This window comes from Salmo trutta, chromosome 40 (genome assembly GCF_901001165.1).
Source record: "Salmo trutta chromosome 40, fSalTru1.1, whole genome shotgun sequence".
Lineage (NCBI taxonomy): Eukaryota > Metazoa > Chordata > Actinopteri > Salmoniformes > Salmonidae > Salmo > Salmo trutta.
In genome coordinates this window covers 10066870-10091869 of record NC_042996.1, presented here as the reverse complement: position 1 = coordinate 10091869, position 25000 = coordinate 10066870, and the positions used below count along the sequence as shown (strand labels likewise).

Sequence of the window (25000 nt, the reverse complement as noted above, 5' to 3'; positions counted from 1 at the left end):
TCATCCTATACTCGTATTTGTGGCCAAAGCATAAATTGGAAAAGAACACATAAAAGACCCAACCTCAAACTTGTATCTCAAACAGACTGTTTAAAAAATGCTTGCTATTTCCTCCTGGAGGATGAGCTGGCCAATCAGCGGTCTACTTGCATGAATATTTTATATGATCGATATACGCCCACACCATTCGGTTGTTGCGGTATGCCCACAACATTCCAACACAGAAAATATGCTTTTTAACATAATTAATTTTAAAACATTTGTGAAGGAATCTATTTCACTCATATTGTATTTCACTTTAGGTCATATTTCATAGAAATCTGGACGTACTGGAGTTACTTATGATGGGAGCAACGTGTGCTGCGTCTGTGTCTGCATGCATAAGTGTGTTCATGTGTGTGTGACTGTGTATGTGTGTGTGTGTGTGTGTCCTCTCACCTTGGTGAGTGCTGCTATCCTCTGGGCTAGTTCAGCCTCCACCTCTGGCAGGGTCTCAGCCTTTCTCATGGTCTGCTGCAGCTTCTGCTCTGCTAGCTCCAAACGCTCCAGCAGCTGCCTGTTCTTATCCTCCATCTGCCCACACACACACACACACCATGCACGCACAGGGAAACAAACACATACACACAGGGAAACAAACACATACACACAGGGAAACAAACACATACACACAGGGAAACAAACACATACACACAGGGAAACAAACACATACACACAGGGAAACAAACACATACACACAGGGAAACAAACACATACACACAGGGAAACAAACACATACACACAGGGAAACAAACACATACACACAGGGAAACAAATACATACGCACAGGGAAACAAACACATACACACAGGGAAACAAACACATACACACAGGGAAACAAACACATACACACAGGGAAACAAACACATACACACAGGGAAACAAACACATACACACAGGGAAACAAACACATACACACAGGGAAACAAACACATACACACAGGGAAACAAACACATACACACAGGGAAACAAACACATACACACAGGGAAACACACACATACACACAGGGAAACACACACATACACACAGGGAAACACACACATACACACAGGGAAACAAACACATACACACAGGGAAACAAACACATACACACAGGGAAACAAACACATACACACAGGGAAACAAACACATACACACAGGGAAACACACACATACACACAGGGAAACAAATACATACACACAGGGAAACACACACAGAGGGAAACATTGTGACTTATGACCTCGTCCCATATCACACATGGAGTACCACTCAATGCCAATCTCAAGAGCGTTATCTGACTATTTCTGGACAAACTAAGTCACATGTAATACAGAACAGAATACAGTATACATACCGCAGCCATCGTGAGTAAAACGTTTAAACGTGTTAACCCTCGCAAGGCTGCCGGCTCAGACGGCATCCCCGGCCGCATCCTCAGAGCATGCGCAGACCAGCTGGCTGGTGTGTTTACGGACATATTCAATCAATCCCTATCCCAGTCTGCTGTTCCCACATGCTTCAAGATGGCCACCATTGTTCCTGTTCCCAAGAAAGCGAAGGTAACTGATCTAAATGACTATCGCCCCGTAGCACTCACTTCCGTCATCATGAAGTGCTTTGAGAAACTCGTCAAGGATCAGATCCACCCTACCTGACACCCTAGACCCACTCCAATTTGCTTACCGCCCCAATAGGTCCACAGACGATGCAATCGCAATCACACTGCACACTGCCATAACCCATCTGGACAAGAGGAATACCTATGTAAGAATGCTGTTCATCGACTACAGCTCAGCATTTAACACCATAGTACCCTCCAAACTTGTCATTAAGCTCGAGACCCTGGGTCTCGACCCCGCCCTGTGCAACTGGGTCCTGGACTTTCTGACGGGACGCCCCCAGGTGGTGAGGGTAGGAAACAACATCTCCACCCCACTGATCCTCAACACTGGGGCCCCACAAGGGTGTGTTCTCAGCCCTCTACTGTACTCCCTGTTCACCCATGACTGCGTGGCCATGCACGCCTCCAACTCAATCATCAAGTTTGCAGACGACACTACAGTGGTAGGCTTGATTTCCAACAACGACGAGACGGCCTACAGGGAGGAGGTGAGGGCTCTCGGAGTGTGGTGTCAGGAAAATAACCTCACACTCAACGTCAACAAAACAAAGGAGATGATCGTGGACTTCAGGAAACAGCAGAGGGAGCAACCCCCTATCCACATCGACGAGACAGTAGTAGAGAAGGTGGAAAGTTTTAAGTTCCTCGGCGTACACATCAGGGACAAACTGTAATGGTCCACCCACACAGACAGCGTGGTGAAGAAGGCGCAGCAGCGCCTCTTCAACCTCAGGAGGCTGAAGAAATTCAGCTTGTCACCAAAAACACTCACAAACTTTTACAGATGCACAATCGAGAGCATCCTGTCGGGCTGTATCACCGCCTGGTACTGCAACTGCTCCGCCCACAACCGTAAGGCTCTCCAGAGGGTAGTGAGGTCTGCACAACGCATCACTGGGGGCAAACTACCTGCCCTCCAGGACACCTACACCACCCGATGTCACAGGAAGGCCAAAAAGATCATCAAGGACAACAACCACCCGAGCCACTGCCTGTTCACCCCGCTATCATCCAGAAGGCGAGGTCAGTACAGGTGCATCAAAGCTGGAACTGAGAGACGGAAAAACAGCTTCTATCTCAAGGCCATCAGACTGTTAAACAGCCATCACTAACATTGAGTGGCTGCTGCCAACATACTCAACTCTAGCCACTTTAATAATGGAAAAATTGATGTAATAAATGTATCACTAGTCACTTTAAACAATGCCACTTTATATAATGTTTACATACCCTACATTACTCATCTCATATGTACATACTGTACTCTATACCATCTACTGCATCTTGCCTATGCCGTTCGGCCATCGCTCATCCATATATTTATATGTACATATTCTTATTCATTCCTTTGTTGTTGTGAAATTGTTAGATTACTTGTTAGATATTACTGCATGGTGGGAACTAGAAGCACAAGCATTTCGCTACACTCGCATTAACATCTGCTAACCATGTTTATGTGACCAATAAAATTGGATTTGATTTGATTTACTGTATGTATACACTAAAGTCATTCTATATCAGAACCACAAACAACTTTCCACTACATAGAGTATACATTAGGGATGTAATGATTCACAGATAACATTTGATTAGGGGACCGATGTGTAAGATACAGGTGCATTGTTCCGCGGACACTAAACCGATCCAAATGCAGGATGGATCGGTCAGAAAATCTATTCAAAAGTTACAAATCGCTGGTTCACTAAAATGTTTCGCTCATATTACATTCTATCTTCTGAAAATACCACTCATCTTTAGCAACAGCTGATGCGTCCTCTCCTTCAGTGTCCAACTGCACGTAACTGTGTTCACAGTCATTGATCTACAAGTCATTTAGCATGCTGAACAACCCCGGGCAATATCAGTAGCCTATAGTCAAACTGCGCACCGTTCCCAGTTTCGCAAACTGACCAAGGCGAGGTAGGCGCCTGTTCCTGATCTTGCACATCTACGCGGCACCTTCAGCATTCAAATGCTAAAATAGCTTGCGTGATATTAGGATTTATTAGTTGAATGACAGCCTCTGTCATTTGCTAGGTTATTGCTAGCTATACGCTTTTGGAAACTGTGTTTTACTGGAATGGAATTAAACTACCGGAGACGTAACTCTCATCTGACTATACCTGCTGAACGGGTTTTACAATAGATTTGATTTGATTGTTCAGGTTCACCAACGGGAAAGGTTTTGGTAGTTCTGTTTTAAACATTCAGTGTATATGGTTCTTTTTTTATATACAGGTAAAAAGTTGATCATTTCATAACGAGGACAGAAATCACTTTGTGAGGCTCGGCACGGCCGAAACAAGAGGAGAAGATAATCTCACTCCGTAAAAACACCATTCGATTTGGAGATCCAAATCACAATCCAAAATGGTGCTGTATATTCATTGCCCATGTCATAGCTAATTTGTAAACGATACATATTGATACATTACTTGATCAAACACTTAATCTGCAAATATGACAAGTTAATTAGTGGCTGATGGTGATTTCAGAACCAAAGAGGGGGTGACTCAGCTCAGGTGCCTTACATAGTACATACACCATAGACATACATCATTTACAAACAAACACACGTCAGATTAGACGGATTCAGCTCAGAGAGGTCCAGCTCATGAGCTCCATCAGCAGCAGATATTGAATGTCAAAATGAATGTGTTTATGCAACAAATGTTTCTGCATCTAATTGTATCGCATCGATTCGTTCTCTACTCAAACTAAAGTGCACCGAATCGTTTCAAACTTAAATGTATCGTTCCTATATCGTATTGGAGCCCTTTTATCTAGATATGTATCGAATCGTCTTGAAAGAGATAGATGCACACCCCTAGTATACATAACTTAAGGTACAGTAGTAGAGACAAAGTGAAACCTCTGTTTCCCTATGTCCCAGTCAATCTTCCTCCTGGCTCTGCTCAGTTTCAGGCTGTTTCTATTTCCAGGAACTATTTGGCAGCTGTCTCCACCAGCAACAGCTGCTCCTGTCCCCCCCATAGCATCGGCCCTGGCAGCCCATCCCCAGTAATTAGACATGAGTGGGCTAGGGTCCGTGGGGGGCCTGGAGGGGCCAGAGCAGGGCTCTCTGTGTGTGTCTCTCTGCTATACTGTGTATTTACTACTGTATGTATACACAGGCCCAGCACTCTACTGGGTTTGAAAAAAAACTATTCCCTGCATCCTCTCTCTCCATCCTTCCTTTAATCTCTCTGTCTCTCCTCTTTGTCCCTCCTGAGTAACTCATCTTCAAAAGTCAGTGCCCAGCCACTGGGGCAGGGCCATCGGCGTGGCAACTGCCCCAGTGGCTGGATGGTGGAACAATGGTGGAACAAGCTCCCTCACGATGCCAGGACAGCGGAGTCAATCACCACCTTCCGGAGACACCTGAAACCCCACCTCTTTAAGGAATACCTGGGATAGGATAAAGTAAACCTTCTAACCCCCCCCCACCCCCCCACCCCCCCTTTAAAAGATTTAGATGCACTATTGTAAAGTGGTTGTTCTACTGGATATTATAGGTGAATGCACCAATTTGTAAGTCGCTCTGGATAAGAGCGTCTGCTAAATGACTTAAATGTAAATGTAAATGTAACAAGGAAAAACAGATCAGCAGGGGTGGTGGTGTGATGTGAGTGCTAGGTCCTTAGGAGGGTTTGGGGCTTTATTTCTGGATGCTCTGAGAATACTGCTGGATGGAGTATCATTCTACTCTCATCCCTGGTTGGAGTTCAGAGTTAGTCTTAGCCCAAATTTCCTAGTGGCAAGGGAATGGGCCAGGATGCCATTGGAAAGAACCTAAGGAACAATGCCAAAGACAAACCAAGGGCAAACATTGGATTAGAAATGTAAGTTTAGAAAATTGCACATGGAAATTGCTTATGGTTTATTTCCTTTTATAAACTGGGTGGTTTGAGCCCTGAATGCTGATTGGCTGACAGCCGTGGTATACTGCCTGGCTGGTTCCCCTCTCTCCACTGGGATTCTCTGCCTCTAACCCAATTACGTGGGCCACGTCGCTGCCTTACTGGTGCTCTTCCATGCCGTCCCTAGGAGGGGTGCGTCACTTGATTGGGTTGAGTCACTGATGTGATCTTCCTGTCCGGGTTGGCGCCTCCCTTGGGTCCGTGCTGTGGGGGAGGTCTTCGTGGGATACTTGGCCTTGTCTCAGGGTAGTAGGTTGGTGGTTGAAGATATCCCTCTAATGGTGTGGGGGCTGTGCCTAGGCAAAGTAGGTGGGGTTATATCCTGCCTGTTTGGCCCTGTCCAGGGGTATCGTCGGACAGAGCCACCCGTCCTGTCTCAGCCTTGTCCTGGACCTGCTGTTTTGGACTCTCTCTCTACCGCACCTGCTGTCTCTAACTCTGAATGATCGGCTATGAAAAACAATCCGACATTTACTCCCGAGGTGCTGACCTGTTTCACCCTCTACAACCACTGTGATTACTATTATCTGACCCTGCTGGTCATCTATGAACGTTTGAACATCTTGGCCATGTTCTGTTATAATCTCCACCTGGCCACCCCTCAGAGCCTGGTTCCTCTCTAGGTTTCTTCCTAGGTTCTGGCCTTTCTAGGGAGTTTTTCCTAGCCACTGTGCTTCTACATCTGCATTGCTTGCTGTTTGGGGTTTTAGGCTGATGTAAAAAGGGCTTTATAAATACATTTGATTGACTGATTGATTGATTGATTGATTGATTGATTGATAGATAGATAGATAGATAGATAGATAGATAGATAGATAGATAGATAGATAGATAGATAGATAGATAGATAGATAGATTGATTGATTGGGTATATCAGACAATATATCACGGGAATGATAAAACATTTATTTTTACTGTTCTAATTACGTTGGTAACCAGTTTATAATAGCAATAAGGCACCTCTGGGGTTTGTGATATATGGCTAATATACCACGGCTAAGGGCTGTATCCAGGCACTCCTCGTTGCGACGTACATAAGAACAGCCCTCAGCTGTGGTATATTGGCCATATACCACACCTCCTCGGGCCTTATTGCTTAAATGTGCACAGAGTACTTTCTGTCTAGCAATGCAGATTCATGTGTGTGTGTGTATATGTGTGTGTTCTCTATAGCTTGGCTATTTTTCATAACATTATTCACAATACCAAATAACTCAGGCACAGCAACCATGCACATCCATCCACACAGCATCTTTAAGTAACTACAATAAAAATCCTGACCCATACGCAAATGACTCAGCTGGAGTTAAACACAATGTCAAGATGTCCTCTTGTTTCAGAATGTTATAAACTCGTATTAATCAAAGACGAGAGTTATCCTTGATCCACTACTGGGCAACAAATGTTGTGTTGTTCTCCAGATCGCAGGGGATTTCAGCAAATATGTGTGTGCTATTGTAACTACGGTACTCCCTTAATGAACGATCAGCCTCCTGAGCCCATGGAGATCTCCTTTAAACCAGAGACGCCAGATGGGATTGAGTTTTGTTAAACCAGAGACGCCAGATGGGATTGAGTTTTGTTAAACCAGAGGCGCAAGATTGGATTGAGTTTTGTTAAACCAGAGGCGCAAGATTGGATTGAGTTTTGTTAAACCAGAGACACCAGATGGAATTGAGTTTTGTTAAACCAGAGACACCAGATGGAATTTAGTTTTGCCTTAGCGATAACATGTACTAAAGGGCATGGTTTTTCTAGGTGGGTGGAACCCACGGTGGGAACACTTCTGATTCCTTCTGGGTTGTGACCCTAAAACCAAAGGTTTAAAGTGGGTCAGTGGGGACCACTGCTGTAGGTTAAAGTATACCTCAGATGCTGATCTTAGTTCAGTTTTGTATCCCCCCCCAGCTACCCCACTACTCTAATGGTTAAAGTTAGGATTGGTGGAAGAGGGTAAGTGACCTGTCTGAGGAAGGCTTCCTTATTGGCCAGCTCATTCTCCAGTTTGTCGCTGATGTCGTGCAGGGAGGTGGACTCTCTCTGGGCGCTGAGGTATCGCTTCTCCAGAGTGACGATCCTCTCTTCCATGTCCTCCTTCTGACACATAGCCTGTAGGCACACACACACACAGACGCACACACACAGATGTACATGTACAATGCACAGACACACACAGTTGAGTACATTTCCCTCTCAACAGCACAAATAGTATCTCCCTAAATCTCCTACGGTTAATTTCCTGTATGGAGTCTCAGTGAGTGTGTATATAGAGGGGAAGGAAATGTCCTCCAGCGTTGTTATGATATAACACTGTCTCAGACAGTGGGAATTACTTAGACAGGGCTGGGCTGATAAAGGATCTTAGATCAGTGTACTAGCTGCATCTCACTCCCTGAGCCCAGCCTTCCATCATCATTAGCAACCAATAGCAATCTCAACCAGGGCAAGCCGCTAGCTAGGTGGACCAAGAGCCAGGTCACATTCTGATTCACATCACTGGACAGACATTAAATGATCCTCCAAATAAGAGGGAGCAGAGATTGTGTGACTATAATGGTCTGCCTATAGCACAGGACAGATGAGTAGAGACCATCTCTGAGTACCAATGTGGAGTAAGAAGCCTAAAGCATCCAGATTGTCTGAGGAAGAAACTCCTTTAAGTCGTCAGAGAGGAGGTTGAGGGAGTGAATGCATATGTCCCTCATGCTTGTTAATGTATGTTCTCAACAACCTTAACTCTCACCTAACAGTGTGTATGTGTGTGTGTGTGTGTGTGTGAGAGAGAGAGAGTGAGTGTCTCTCCTTAGAGAGTGGGTGCATCTCATTTGAATGTACCTCTCTCCTCACCTCTTTGATGTCCCTCTGGTACTTGGTACTCATCTCCTCTGTCTTGATGAGGTCCTTGCGCGCGGTGTCCAGCTCCTGCTCCACCTCGGAGACGCGGGACGAGAGGGAAGACATGCGCTCCTTCATCTGGGCCAGCTCATAGTTCTGCTTCTCCAGCAGGTCCTGCAGCTCCACCACCTGGCCCGCCTCATGGGCCGACTCCATGGAGCCGTTGGACAGGCGCTGGAGGACCAGGGGGAGAGGGAATGAGAGAGAATGAGACATTTAACCAGAGGTTTTGATTCTTACTGTATAAACTCCATTTCTATTCAGTCAAATCAGTAGCTAAGTAAAGAATCAAAATTCCTTATCAATTTCTAAATGGATTTCAAAATTTCTTTTCGGCTATTTCTGTTTTTTGTGGTTTGATTTAATTGAAATAATGTAATTGACCTTAACCTTGTTATACAGCGCTTTTCTACCAACTCGGAGTTGCTTTATGTCAGTTAGGTCCCATGACACAAAACTGTTTTAGCTAGCTGAATTGAAATGGATGAGCTGAAACAACATAATTTCCCGTCAAGCCTCCTGCAGTGAGTGCTGAAGTACAGGCTGAGAGGCCTTGAATCAGACTAGCTCCCTCTTCAGACCTCTGCATTTCCCAGTCCAGAGAGATAGCGTTAGCGCTCTAATACATTTAGCAGCTGGAGGTTGTTGGCCCCCTATTCTGGTTTAATTTCAGATGGACACACAGCCAGGGTGACGAAGGCACTATAAAGATTACTCCAGACTGCATTGAAGAGATTGGTTTGGTACTTGTATTAGGAATATGATTTGGTTTGACTCGGAGAGAGAGAGAGAGAGAGAGAGAGAGAGAGAGAGAGAGAGAGAGAGAGAGAGAGAGAGAGAGAGAGAGAGAGAGAGAGAACACAGAGAGAGGGGGAGTTATGTTTTTCTTTTCCTCTGCCTCTCTCTGTCTGTCTGTCTCTCCTCTCCCATCTCTCTTTCCCTTCTCTCTTTCTCCTAAACCCCCCCCCCTCTCCCTCCTCTACCAATCCTCATGTATCAGGGCCAGCTGCCCGTCCATACCCATCCATCTGGCCAGACATCCCTAATTGGGCCTCTCTCCCTACTGCCTGTGATCAATGATTCACTGTGTAAGGCAACAGGCCCCATTAAATCAGCCCACTGGTTTTAATACCAACACAACAGTCTACTCTTATAATGGACAAACTTTGGGATTTATCTTAGCTTGGCTTTTAGTGCAGGCTGGTTTGAACTTTTCCCAGATATAAGTTATACAGCCGGTTCTCTAAATAAAAACGTAATTGCGGAGCGTCTGACAGTATACTCATAAAGCCTGCAGGGGAGTTATCCAGTTGGGGACGAGGCGGACTCGACACTCGTAACAATGCCTTTAGGAGAGTTGACATGGAGTTAAACATTGTTTCTCCATCGAGGCAGATTGATCGGGTAGGGAACAAGCTACTGTGTTCCGTTTCCTTTTGCTAAATTAGACCCGTTTTATAAGTCTAGCTATCTACATATCACAGCAAACTTCACAGCGCTGCTAAATTTCAGGTCAGTAGCTTGGGCATGTCAGTAAAAGCTAGCCTAACTTAGGTTTTATCTTTATCTTTTGAAATTGCTAACTGTAAAAGATTATTGCTATGGTTAAATCTTCTTGGTTTTACTATTCGACAGGAAATAGTCTGAGTTTCGATCACTATATAATTGTCACGACTTCCGCCAAAGTCGGTCCCTCCTCTTGTTCGGGTGGCGTTCGGCGGTCGACGTCACCGGCCTTCTAGCCATCGCCGATCCACTTTTCATTTTCCATTTGTTTTGTCTTTGTTTTACACACCTGGTTTCAATTCCCCAATTACATGTTCATTATTTAACCCTCTGTTTTCCCCATGGTTTTTGTGCGTGATTGTTTTATGTATGTTCGGTCCGTTATTATTACAAAAATCTCTAAAACTGGAAACACTTATCACCCTCACTAGCTTTAAGCACCAACTGTCAGAGCAGCTCACAGATCACTGCACCTGTACATAGCCCATCTATAATTTAGCCCAAACAACTACCTCTTCCCCTACTGTATTTATTCATTTATTTATTTTGCTCCTTTGCACCACATTATTTCTATTTCTACTTTGCACTTTCTTCCACTACAAATCTACCATTCCAGTGTTTTACTAGCTATATTGTATTTACTTTGCCACCATGGCCTTTTTTGCCTTTAGCTCCCTTATCTCACCTCATTAGCTCCCATTGTATATAGACTTATTTTTCTACTGTATTATTGACTGTATGTTTGTTTTACTCCATGTGTAACTCTGTGTTGTTGTATGTGTCAAACTGCTTTGCTTTATCTTGGCCAGGTCGCAATTGTAAATGAGAACTTGTTCTCAACTTGCCTACCTGGTTAAATAAAGGTGAAATAAAAAAATAAATAAAAAATATTGTGGGCTCGGTATTATCACATGTTATTGGAATATTTGAGTAAAGTTACTTGTGTTACTCATCTCTGCTGTCCTGCGCCTGACTCCTCTGCACCAGCTACACCCAGACCACTACAATAATATTGAGGCCTTGACGGTTAGAAGTGCAAAAGTAGCCCTGCAGATCATCCGTGTCACTACCTCTGGATGGAACCTTAACGAGGCTGCCATGACTACCTCTGGATGGAACCTTAACGAGGCTGCCATGACTACCTCTTCAAACCTCAGCATGGTGACAGTGAGTGACTCCCCTCTCACTAACCCCAAGGAGGGTGTGTGTGACGGGGAGTTTCAACCTTCCAACCACCCTCATCCCCACCCCCCTACTCTGCAGAATGACAGGCCACAGACAGCTGTCGCCCAGTCGGGCTCGACTGAATCGTACACTCCTGACAACGCGTCCCCATCACGAGGTGCAGCTCATCCACGAGCCCAGAGATTCAGCTCACATCCAAACCATGAGACGAGAGCTAGAATTGAATTGTCATTGATGTCTCTGTTTGTTGTTCTGCAGTAGCAGCCTCTATAAGACTAATACTGCTGATTTCTGCATTCTAAGTGCTGTATTGATATCAGAGAGGATTGGGAAATTCTCCACGCTTTGACTGCTCAAGGTACTGTGTTTCACTCTGGTCTGACTAATCATGGAAGTGTGGATGCATTATGGGACATTTGATCTCGGACCATTTGTATGCAGATGTATTCAGAAGTATGGGAGCTCCAGTGTAGTGGAATCTGGTGGGGTCATAGACAGTACACACCACCTGATTGTGGGTGTCCTTCACGCTGCCTAGCTGGCTGCTCAAAGACACTGTGCTGACAGTGAAGGCCTGTATCTATCGAGCTAGTGAAATGATAACATGCTTGATACCACGGTGATACTGATAACACAGACTATGAATGGAAAACTGTGTTGAAACAATGAAAATGGGGGTTGAAAAGTATGTATATCCGACAGGTTTACGTTGATGTGAAAACTGAAAAGTTGAGTGTTAGTCCTGTGAACGTAATGATAGTAACACATGAGATAAATGATCAACAATAAAAAGCTGTGGATATTGACAGGAGAAAAAAGAAGGACAGTAAATGCAATGGACGCCCACCTTGCTATGTACCTTCTGGCTGGCATCAGTTCCCTCCAGTATGTCCTCTGACCCGTCCCCTGACGCCACCTTCCTCTGGATGTGGGCATTCTGCTCCCGTAAGGCCACAATCTGCAGAGAGGGACACAGGACAGAGATGAATACACAGGTCTAGAATAACACAGCAGAGATCAGCCTAGCTGTCAAGCACACGCACATGTGCGTACGCACACGCACATTGCACACAAACATGCACGCAGATACAGATATGCACACACACACACAATTGTCAGCTCCAGCCAGGCATGGGGCTGTCCTGTCAGTGCCTGAGGGGAATAAAACTGATGTGCAAATGTATTAAGGATCTCATTCACTTTCCAAAACACAAACAACCTACATTTTTACTCAACGACAGCTAACAGGTTACTTCCTACTGTTACAGCTTGTCTGTGTAGGAATTTCTGGAACATTACGCTGCCAGCTAAGTCATGTTAAGTCTTGGTATTAACGTGATCACTATGATTATCTTGTTCAGCGAACACCTCCTCTCTCTCTCTCCCTCTCTCTATCACCTGAAGAATCTGGTGTTCACTCTTAATCACGTTGCCAGGGACTACAAACCAGTGACACGACAAGCATAATGAGGCTTTTCCCTGACAGGGTCGGCTGATTAGGACTTTCCGAGGGGGAGGAAGGGGGGGAAATAGCCGGGTAGAGACTGTTATAATTGTCCAAATTGTTGGGACTATAACCTATTCTTGGACAGCACAAACAGCATTCCTTTACGGAGCCCCCTCACTTCTACTGCCCTTTTACACCATCGCTAACGACAAGTGACAGCAATACCAGGAGACTACATAACGCCTTTAGGATCCACCTTCAGAGAAACCTCCCAGACCTTGAAACTAGGAGGAGACAGTCATTGTTTTATGATGTGCTAACCATATATTGTTTTGCATAACTGTCATATTATTGTGTGTGAAAATATTTATACAAAATCCGTGATTTTACTGTATGACAACTACGGTAGAGAGATGCACCATGTCTACATCATAAATATCGGTAGCCTGTCACTATGCTTTCCAGAGACCTCATCCAGTACACTGTAAAATATTGTGTGCTTTGAATTAGTGTGCTCACCATCCACTATTATGTAATCATGAGCACAGACATTGCCAGATTTCCCATAAAGAACAGACCCGGCTGGGAGGCAGACAGGATATGGTAGTGTGATTAAAATGACAGTACGCTGCTATTACCACTGATCACAGGATCTTTATAGGCTTTAATCTCAGGATTTCATCTGGATTTAGGAAACAAACCGACCTTGTTTTCCCCATTGGAGACGTCAATATTATGACGCCAATGAGAGAGAGAAGAATCCAGGAAGGATAGTGTAGCAGCCTATGACAGTCATGAATCTACTGTATAATACTGTATTTTGCTAAACATCGCAATACATCATACAACAGACTGAGGCAGTGCTGCAATAGGGCCTTCCAGTCCTGATCGGTAAAAGCCAGACAGTATATCAGTATTACTGTTATTGGAATGCCATCTCTGTCTACAATAAATAAATTAAGCCGGAATATTTGTCGGACACTTCCCATTTGTGGGAATCCCAGATCTATGACTTGGCGGTGTCTGCAGCCCTGAGAGACCGACATAATTACGTTTCTCAGAAGGAGGCGATGACATCACAATAAAACAACACAGTGAGAGAATCCAATACGGTTGCCAAGTGTTTCACCAACCGCTCCAGTTGAGCTGCGTTCGAGACTTAGAGGGCATTCAATGACACCTCCATCAATAAACAATGATTGATGTGAAAATGCGACACATAACTGCCTCTGCCACTGTGGTCAGAAATAGCCTTAAAGCTAAACAACTATAAAACACCACTTTTTACAGCACAGATGGATGCACTCACTAGATGCAAGTATTACATTATTTTCATTCTAAGAGGGCAAAGGGCAGGGAGGGATTATTCCACAATTACAATGGAGGATTCCCTTTACATTAAGCCTCGACAACATCCCAGCACGGGGTTTGAGATTTAATCCACAAACAGTGGATTTGCTTGCTGTTGCATATTGCTGCCTCTCTTTCTCTCCATTCTTTTAATGAGGGGGGCAATTACACCTCCTTATGTTTTGGCCGGCGCATTGGGGTGCGTCTGTCATTTATCACTTACAGAGATCAAACGATCGGCATTCTCTCTCTCTCTCTAACACACACACACACACACCTCCCGACACCCAGGATAACAAATGATAGACTGAGCCATGCTGCTGTGGCTGCTCTCAAATTAGAAAAATTAGAAGTTTACAGAAGCAAATTGAAAGTGGCCATCTTTCCCTTTGATGAAGTACTAGTTCATCTCATCTCATCAAAGCCCAGGAAACATCAGAGACACCAGGAGACATCAGAGACACCAGGCGACATCAGAGACACCAGGAGACATCAGAGACACCAGGAGACATCAGAAACACCAGGAGACATCAGAGACACCAGGAGACTTCAGAGACACCAGGAGACATCAGAGACACCAGGAGACATCAGAGACACCAGGAGACATCAGAGACGCCAGGAGACATCAGAAACGCCAGGAGACATCAGAGATGCCAGGAGACATCAGAGACACCAGGAGACATCAAAAACACCAGGAGACACCAGGAGACATCAGAGATGCCAAGAGACATCAGAGATGCCAGGAGACATCAGAGATGCCAGGAGACATCAGAGATGCCAGGAGACACCAGGACATACCAGGAGACATCAGGAGACACCAGGAGACACCAGGAGACATCAGGAGACACCAGTAGACATCAGAAACACCAGGAGACATCAGAGACACCAGGAGACATCAAAAACACCAGGAGACACCAGGAGACATCAGAGATGCCAAGAGACATCAGAAACACCAGGAGACACCAGAGACGCCAGGAGACATCAGAAACACCAGGAGACACCAGGACATACCAGGAGACATCAGGAGACACCAGGAGACACCAGGAGACATCAGAAACACCAGGAGACATCAGAGACGCCAGGAGACATCATAGACACCAGGAGACATCAGAGACGCCAGGAGACATCAGAAACACCAGGAGACACCAGGAGACATCAGAGACGCCAGGAGACATCAGAAACACCAGGAGACATCAGAGACGCCAGGAGACATCAGAGACGCCAGGAGACATCAGAGACGCCAGGAGACATCAGAAACACCAGGAGACACCAGGAGACAGAGACGCCAGGAGACATCAGAGACATCAGAGACACCAGGAGACATCAGAGACGCCAGGAGACATCAGAGACGCCAGGAGACATCAGAAACACCAGGAGACATCAGAAACACCAGGAGACATCAGAGATGCCAGGAGACATCAGAGACGCCAGGAGACATCAGAAACACCAGGAGACAGAGACGCCAGGAGACATCAGAAACACCAAGAGACGCCAGGAGACATCAGAAACACCAGGAGACACCAGGAGACATCAGAGATGCCAGGAGACATCAGAAACACCAGGAGACATCAGAGACACGAGGAGACACCAGGAGACAGAGACACCAGGAGACATCAGAGACATCAGAGACACCAGGAGACATCAGAGACACCAGGAGACATCAGAGACACCAGGAGACCTCATAGACACGAGGACACACCAGGAGACAGAGACACCAGGAGACATCAGAGACACCAGGAGACATCAGAGACACCAGGGACACCAGGAGACATCATAGACACCAGGAGACATCAGAGATACCAGGAGACATCAGAGACACCAGGAGACACCAGGAGACATCAGAGACACCAGGAGACATCATAGACACGAGGAGACACCAGGAGACATCAGAGACACCAGGAGACATCAGAGACACCAGGAGACACCAGGAGACACCAGGAGACATCAGAGACACCAGAGACACCAGGAGACATCATAGACACCAGGAGACATCAGAGACACCAGGAGACATCAGAGACACCAGGAGACACTAGGAGACATCAGAGACACCAGGAGACATCAGAGACACCAGGAGATACCAGGACACATCAGAGACACCAGAAGACATCAGAGACACCAGGAGACACCAGGAGATACCAGGAGACATCAGAGACACCAGCAGACATCAGAGACACCAGGAGACATCAGAGACACAAGGAGACACCAGGAGACATCAGAGACACCAGGAGACACCAGGAGATACCAGGAGACATCAGAGACACCAGCAGACATCAGAGACACCAGGAGACATCAGAGACACAAGGAGACAGTTCCACAGCTAAACAGAAAGGCGCTGTCTTCCAAACTCCTATCCCTCACAATTCCTTCATCTTCCCTGACTCCCTTCGTCTCCACCTCTCCGAGAAGTAATGGTCTGTTTTAGTGTGAAGGAGATTGGACAGGAAGGTGATGTGAAATCTCTCGGTGTACAAGATTGATTTGGTGGAGCCTTGGAGCCTGGAGCAGGTTGCTGTATGCGGCAATGCCTCTGAATTAAGATCAGTCACACACACACACACACACACACACACACACACACACACACACACACACACACACACACACACACACACACACACACACACACACACACACACACACACACACACACACACACAAACACAAACACTTGGAACCTGTTGGCTTGAATCTTATAGCACCGGTTCACTGTATAGAGTGGGTGACACCTTGGGGATTCCCTCTAGAATTCCAACCAGGAAATGAATAAGAGAGACCGGATAACATAAAGTAACAGAGGTTTCAATCTCTCTCTCTCACAACAGCCTTTGTAGGATCTTACGCAGGTTGGATTGGTCCCTTGGCGGGGGACCAAGCCCAGAGGCCCCAGAGGTTTTGAGGGGAATTCATCAACCTCCTGACACATTCTACAGAATGTCACGGATCCCTCCAGAACTTTCATTACGCACACCTGGCCCCTATTCCCAGTGATTAGTAACTGTATACGTGTGTCCTTGGTTTACCATTGTCCTGTCGATTATTGTTACAATGTCCGTTGGTTGTGTGAGTACCTGTGCTGTGTGTTTTGGCTTTCGTGCCATTGTGGATTGTGCAGATGATTAAGGGTCTCGTCCCATGTGTTAATCATTGTGCGCATGTGTATTTATTCGAGGTACTCCTCGCTCTTTTGTTTGGGTTTCAACCCTGTGTTTTTGTTACGTGTTTGTTTGGTCTTCGTCCCCGTGCCTTTGCATAGCACGCTGTAATATGGATATAATAAAAAAAACGATTACGCATTCCTGCACCTGTCTCCCGATTCATTCATACCAACGTGACACAGAATCTACTCCCATTACATTTATGTGAGCTGGGTCTGTATTAAAAACAATTCCACTATTTATTTAACTCTAAATTGAAACACCATAAAGAAATCAGCTCTGAGAGAGTACGCACAATAGAAGTCAAATCTGGACCACTTAAACACCTGAGACTGAGAGGTCAAATCTGGACCACTTAAACACCTGAGACTGAGAGGTCAAATCTGGAACACTTAAACACCCGAGACTGAGAGGTCAAATCTGAACCACTTAAACACCTGAAACTGAGAGGTCAAATCTGGAACACTTAAACACCTGAGACTGAGAGGTCAAATCTGGACCACTTAAACACCTGAGACTGAGAGGTCAAATCTGAACCACTTAAACACCTGAGACTGAGAGGTCAAATCTGAACCACTTAAACACCTGAGACTGGGAGGTCAAATCTGAACCACTTAAACACCTGAGACTGAGAGGTCAAATCTGAACCACTTAAACACCTGAGACTGAGAGGTCGAAGGTCATCTATGTCATCAGGCAGTGCAGCTCCCTATGGGAGGCTCCAGGATCCAGGAGCCCCAGAGGAGAGCGACTCGAGGCAGATCTCCATCCCAAATCACTTAACAGTCTGGAGCTGGTGCAGGCAGTCACTGGGACCCAACGTCCTCCCCGGAGGCTCTGACGTGTGGAAGTGTGGACGTTTCTATTCAGCAGTGCTTATTTAACCACAGCCTCCATCACCGGGCCTCAACACCCACTCACTTAGATGACTGTCTCACCATGACACAGCAGAAAGTTAACCATCTAGCCACTGTAGTCAAATGAAGTATAGTCACACTATTTAATCAAATAAAGACCTCTGTCTTGACTCAGTAAAATATCTGTACTTGGTTAAGCGAATGAGATGCACTTTACACTGCATGTCTATGGCTCAAACTTCCTCATACAACCTGCCTCGTACCACCTGCCTCGTACCACCTGCCTCGTACAACCTGCCTCGTACAACCTGCCTCGTACAACCTGCCTCGTACAACCTGCCTCGTACAACCTGCCTCGTACAACCTGCCTCGTACAACCTGCCTGAACTCGCGAGCTTACACAAATGATTCGCTACACGGATACAGGAGCGGTCATCAGTCTGGTAATACTAGGCTAACTCAAAGTGAAAGATATCCCCATCTCACTCCTCTCATCCCCTCACTCCATCCCTAGCTTTACTTGTCTTCTATAGCCAGGGCAGATCAGTCTTTCACCAGGGTTTCATCTCACCTCCTAAGGCCTGTTTGGCTGGTAGAGCAGCATTTTAAATCTCTCTCCCCCTGCATCTCCCCCTCCCCCTTATCCCTTCCTGGCCGTGCCGGTTGTGCTTTGATCAGCCACCCCCCCGTTCACAGCTCATTACAGACTGGATGCAGTTCTAATGCAGGTAGAGCAGCTGTTTAATCACAGCTCCTTCCATGCACTCTCTCCTCCTGTATCTATATTTTACCACCCCCTTTTGCATCTCTCTCCCTACCTCTCACTCCCTCACTGCCCATGTCTTCCACCATTCTTTTTCTCGTCCTCTTTTTGACGACTGTACCTCTCATGCGCCTTCTTTCATCTCATTTCCTCCCTCGTTCACTGACGCTCACCTCTCTCCCCCCTTTCCTTCCTCTCTCTCTCACTCTCTCTCCCACTCACTCTCTCTCTCTCCCCCACTCTCTCTCTCCCCCTCTCCCCCCTCTCCCCCCCTCTCTCCCCCTCCCCCTCTCTCCCTCCCTCTGGCAGTGCAGAGTGGTTAATTTGGCTCCGGTAGAGCGCCAGTCTGAGGGCTCCTCTCAGCTGGAACATGACCATCTGCCCTGGCAGAGACTGGCAGAGAGAGAATGGGGGGCAGAGGCGTTACGCCACCCTGTTAACGCCACGGGCCAGCTCTCATCTGTCAACGCCATACTTCACCCCATCACACACCGCACTCCATCTTAAGATAGAATGACTGCCACCTGAATAGGAGTCCTGCTAAGTAGAACTGTCAACATCAAACTACTTTGAAAGTTGACTAAAACATGAACAACTTCCTGACTAAGGCTGATGAAATGAATAGAACAGACGTCTCAGTCAGCGCGCCTGTGGAAATGATGCTGTGACACGTTTCTCACCTCCTGGTTGGCTGATGTTAGCTCCTCCTCCAATGCCGAGACCCTCTCTAGCGACACCCGCAGTCTCTCCCTCACCTGAGGAAAACAAAACACAACAACCCGCCATGAGTGGGTTACTGTACACAACCTCTGGTAGGACCTTACCATGGAGCTCTGCTCTAGCAGTTAATGGCAGTAGGACTTTACCATGGAGCTCTGCTCTAGTAGTTAATGGCAGTAGGACTTTACCATGGAGCTCTGCTCTAGTAGTTAATGGCAGTAGGACTTTACCATGGAGCTCTGCTCTAGCAGTTAATGGCAGTAGGACTTTACCATGGAGCTCTGCTCTAGTAGTTAATGGCAGTAGGACTTTACCATGGAGCTCTGCTCTAGCAGTTAATGGCAGTAGGACTTTACCATGGAGCTCTGCTCTAGTAGTTAATGGCAGTAGGACTTTACCATGGAGCTCTGCTCTAGTAGTTAATGGCAGTAGGACTTTACCATGGAGCTCTGCTCTAGCAGTTAATGGCAGTAGGACTTTACCATGGAGCTCTGCTCTAGTAGTTAATGGCAGTAGGCCTTTACCATGGAGCTCTGCTCTAGCAGTTAATGGCAGTAGGACTTTACCATGGAGCTCTGCTCTAGTAGTTAATGGCAGTAGGACTTTACCATGGAGCTCTGCTCTAGTAGTTAATGGCAGTAGGACTTTACCATGGAGCTCTGCTCTAGTAGTTAATGGCAGTAGGACTTTACCATGGAGCTCTGCTCTAGTAGTTAATGGCAGTAGGACTTTACCATGGAGCTCTGCTCTAGTAGTTAATGGCAGTAGGACTTTACCATGGAGCTCTGCTCTAGTAGTTAATGGCAGTAGATGTGTGGTTTTGAGCTCAGATAAATAGAATGGATAGTGTTGGAGACAACAGTGAGATATGCCTATTTATCTCTCCCCACCAACCCACCAACCCACCCCAGCCCAGGGTTAACATGACATGCCGTGTTCCTGCGATAGACCAAGCAGCTCTTCCCTCTCTCCCTCAGCCTTCAGCCCAACAGTAACACTTTGTCTTGGCCTTGAAGCCTGGCCTGAGCTTCTGTCCAGGGGTATCCGCTTTTATCGCAGCTTTCCATCCCTCCTCCCCATCCCTACTCCTCCTCTCCCCTCCTCCCCATCCCTACTCCTCCTCTCCCCTACTCCCCATCCCTACTCCTCCTCCTCTTCTCCCCTCCTCCCCTCTCCTCAAAGGGGGTGAATGTATGACTTACTCTGCCTTCCTCTATGTACCATGTTCAGGTATTTGTCATGCTACTGATGGAGCAATTACTGGTGAGCTCCGTGGTGCTCCATGGCCGGGGCTGTGGCCCGCTAGGATCAAGGCCTCTCTGAGGAGGCTGAGCCTGGATTACAGGGCAGTCATACCCCCTCCCTCCCTCCCCTCCCCAGGACAGCCCAGCAACACACAGACAGATCGTCGCAGGGCAGAAAACATCCCCTGAATCAAAAACTGATTTTATTCCCTAGTCCAGCGGCCAGGAGAGACGCGTTGTAAATGATAGGGTCTGTTGTGGAGGGTTGAATAGATTACAGCAGCCGGCGTGACATTTTACAGAGGGCTGAGGCCATTAATCAACACGCCTGAGGCAGAGAAGAGGCTGGGGCCAATGGGGTGGCTGGTTGTGGTGGTGGTGACTTATGCCAAAACAAAGATTATTCAATACCAGGATGGCACGACGTTTGCAATGCCTCTCCATACAGTATGTACTGTCATCAGTCAAATATACTGAACAATCAACTGAAGATTCTCTATCTGCGTGTAGAATCCATTCTTCCACTCAGCAAAAATGAAAAGTTACTGGGCATGCAGATTCTATAGACTACATCTCTAATGTAATGGTCTTACCTTCTCGTCTAGGGCTTTGTGGTGCTCGAACAGGGACTTGAGCGCTTTGAGGACCTCCACCTCACTGGACACGCCTGAGGGGGACTGGGCCTGCCGCTTGACCACGGTCATGCGTAGTGACCGCTCATGCCTGGACACCAGGCACTCCAGATGCTCCAGAAGCAACTATAGAGACAGACATAGGGACAGAAATTAGTGCTAATATAATCATCATCATCATCATCATAAAGGCTATCTGCCTCATCTGCATAATTGACATCATCATCAACGCTATTACCGTTATCGTCTGCATCATCAATTATCCAGAGGAGATGTAGTGATATGACTCTAAATGTCAACATGTAGTGGTCTGACTACTGGACTGTATTATACCAACCACACAAGGTTACTGGTCTTCATGTGATTCTCCAAATACATTATTTATATCCACCCTGATTAACCGCAATGAAAAGAAATCAAAGTAACCAACCAGATCTTCTCAACTTGGTCATTTCATTTCATTTTCCAACTTTTGGTCGGAGGGGGGGGAGAAGAATAAACCTTCAGTGGAATAACACAAGACATACGAAAATCAATTATGGCACTCGGAACAATAAAGGCCCTCAAAACAAATGAAAACTCTGTGTACTGCACACAAAATAGATGATGCTAATAATGTTACTGCTGGTGTAGGCGGCGTGCCGAATCAATTCTCAGTGGAAAGTGTCCTAAGGACAGGGGGAATTGGGGGAGTCAACTTCCAGCAGCACAAAGGGATGAGATGAGTCCACTGGGAGCAGGGGGAACAGGAGAGACGAGGAGAAGAGATACACAGGGACCATAAAGATGAACACTGTCCTCTGATCTCTGTCACACAGGTACAGTGGAGGGATGTGGGGGCCTGAAGGAAGTCTAAGTGTGCTAGTCTAACTAGCTAGGCTTTTGGGGTCTAGATTTGGCCCATAACCTGGTCCTATGAAGGCCTAGTGTTTTGGAGGGGATGCACATGCCTCACAGACAAGCAACTAATCGAGTAAGCTAATTGCTAGTGATGATGCTATCTGCCCTGGTAGGAATCCACCAAGCTTACATTTACATTTACATTTAAGTCATTTAGCAGACGCTTTTATCCAGAGCGACTTACAGTAGTGAATGCATACATTTCATACATGGCTCCCCGTGGGAATCTAACCCACAACCCTGGCATTGCAAACACCATGCGTTGCAAACACCATGCTCTACCAACTGAGCTACAGGGAAGGCGCTGAGACAGTGATCTGAGGAGAGGTTCATGGAGTGACTTCAGCTTTGTTGTCTGGTCATTCTGAGAAACATTGACCGTTTTCTTCATCTCCACATCCCAAATGCCTTGTTTCTAACCCTGACTGTGCTTCGCTAGGCCAAATAACCCCTTCTCGGCGTCGCCACGCGCTGTGGCCGGATAATAACATAACGGTGTAGTTCACCAATGGTTTGAGAGTTTTCACACTGGCTTCACCACAGTATTTAAGTAATTTACTTCTAAACCCATCTTTAAGCAGGGCTCAGGTGTTATGAGTCCATCCAAGCATTGTGCTTAAACCACAGACTGCAATTCCTTAATCACCCAGGCATTAAGAACCACTAGACATACAGACATCAACCACATTTTCAAAGTAAACACATATTCACTCAACCTGGTAGAACTTCACTAGGAATTCAGTGTTGCACTACACTACCCATCAGGCACTGCAGAGGCTATGTTGGGTGGGGCCCAAATGGTAAACCTACTGTAGGCTCTGTTTCGATATCCACACTAGCAATCCATTTAAAATGCATGCTAAATACATTGCTCCAAATGATATGCTAGAAACAACATTGGAACAGAGCTGTTGCTGTCTTAATACGTTGGAGAAAGGGAGAAGGTGCTGGCAGAGTGGTGTGGACTGGTTTGGGAGGGCTTCGAGGGGGCCGTCCGTCCTTCCTTCTCTCCGTCCCTCCTTGAGCGTCTGAAGGACTACCAGCAGACTGAGCCCCCCCCCCCCCCCCGCATTCCCTCCCCACATCCAAACCCCCACCGTTTAATCAATCCGACTCTGAACGTTGGCCCCAGCTCTACCACAGCCGTCGCCCCGCCAGAATAATAAAAAGCAGCCTACACCTACACACACCCTCTCTTCCTCCTCCTCTCTCTATAACCTACACCTACCCTCTCTTCCTCCTCCTCTCTCTATAACCTACACCTACACACACCCTCTCTTCCTCCTCCTCTCTCTATAACCTACACCTACCCTCTCTTCCTCCTCCTCTCTCTATAACCTACACCTACCCTCTCTTCCTCCTCCTCCTCTCTATAACCTACACCTACACACACCCTCTCCTCCTCCTCCTCCTCTCTATAACCTACACCTACCCTCTCTTCCTCCTCCTCTCTCTATAACCTACACCTACACACACCCTCTCCTCCTCCTCCTCCTCTCTATAACCTACACCTACCCTCTCTTCCTCCTCCTCTCTCTATAACCTACACCTACACACACCCTCTCTTCCTCCTCCTCTCTCTATAACCTACACCTACCCTCTCTTCCTCCTCCTCTCTCTATAACCTACACCTACACACACCCTCTCTTCCTCCTCCTCCTCTCTATAACCTACACCTACACACACCCTCTCCTCCTCCTCCTCCTCTCTATAACCTACACCTACCCTCTCTTCCTCCTCCTCTCTCTATAACCTACACCTACACACACCCTCTCCTCCTCCTCCTCCTCTCTATAACCTACACCTACCCTCTCTTCCCTCCTCCTCTCTCTATAACCTACACCTACACACACCCTCTCTTCCTCCTCCTCTCTCTATAACCTACACCTACCCTCTCAGTCCTCCGCCTCTCTCTATAACCTACAAAACTAACCTCGCTCTTCCTCCTCCTCTCTCTATAAACCTACACCTACACACACCCTCGCTTCCTCCTCTCTCTATAACCGACACCTACCCTCTCTTCCTCCCCTCTCTAGAACCGACACCTACACAACAACCCTCGTCACGTCCTCCCTCCTCCTCTCTATACCCTAACACCTACCCTCTCTTCCACTCCTCCTCTCTTCCTTAAAAATAAACCTACTACCCTACACAAAAAAACCCTCCTGCCCTCCGCCGCTCTCTAGAAACCTAGACACCTACCCTCTCGTCTCCGCCGCTCTCGAATAACGACGACTACACCGACACCACCCTCTCCTCCGCCTCTCCTCTCTCTATAACCTACACCGAACCCGCGCTTCCGTCCCGGCTCTCATACCTACCTACAGCGACTAACCGACTATCCTACTACACACCCCTCTCCTCCTCCTCCTCTCTATAACCTACACCACCCTCTCTTCCTCCTCCTCTCTCTCTAACCTACACCTACACACACCCTCTCCTCCTCCTCCTCTCTCTATAACCTAACACACCTACCTCTCTCCTCCTCCTCCTCTATAACCTACACACCCCTCCTTCCTCCTCCTCTCTCTATAACCTACACCTACACACACCCTCCCTCTCCTCCTCCTCTCTCTATAACCTACACCTACCCTCTCTTCCTCCTCCTCTCTCTATAACCTACACCTACACACACCCTCTCCTCCTCCTCCTCTCTCTATAACCTACACACACCCCTCTCTTCCTCCTCCTCTCTATAACCTACACCTACACAACCCTCTCCTCCTCCTCCGCCTCTCTATACATACACACACCCTCCTCCTCCTCCTCCTCTCTCTATAACCT

At 46.8% G+C, this 25000-nt stretch overlaps 1 protein-coding gene across 7 annotated transcripts in view; it reads right to left on the bottom strand.

The window, feature by feature from the left end:
• The window catches only part of LOC115180006 (liprin-alpha-2-like), a 230844-nt gene that overhangs the window by 36710 nt on the left and 169134 nt on the right, over nt 1-25000 (bottom strand). For 5 of the 7 annotated variants that reach the window (XM_029741858.1, XM_029741854.1, XM_029741855.1 and 2 more), the window contains 6 exons: nt 21278-21442; nt 19401-19475; nt 11996-12106; nt 8410-8631; nt 7525-7671; nt 439-573 (listed from right to left, as the gene is read on the bottom strand). In XM_029741858.1, the coding sequence (XP_029597718.1) occupies nt 439-573; nt 7525-7671; nt 8410-8631; nt 11996-12106; nt 19401-19475; nt 21278-21442 (855 nt within the window). Of the gene's footprint in view, nt 1-438; nt 574-7524; nt 7672-8397; nt 8632-11995; nt 12107-19400; nt 19476-21277; nt 21443-25000 lie in introns of all 7 variants that reach the window. The other 2 variants (XM_029741856.1, XM_029741853.1) reach the window with 1 other exon arrangement.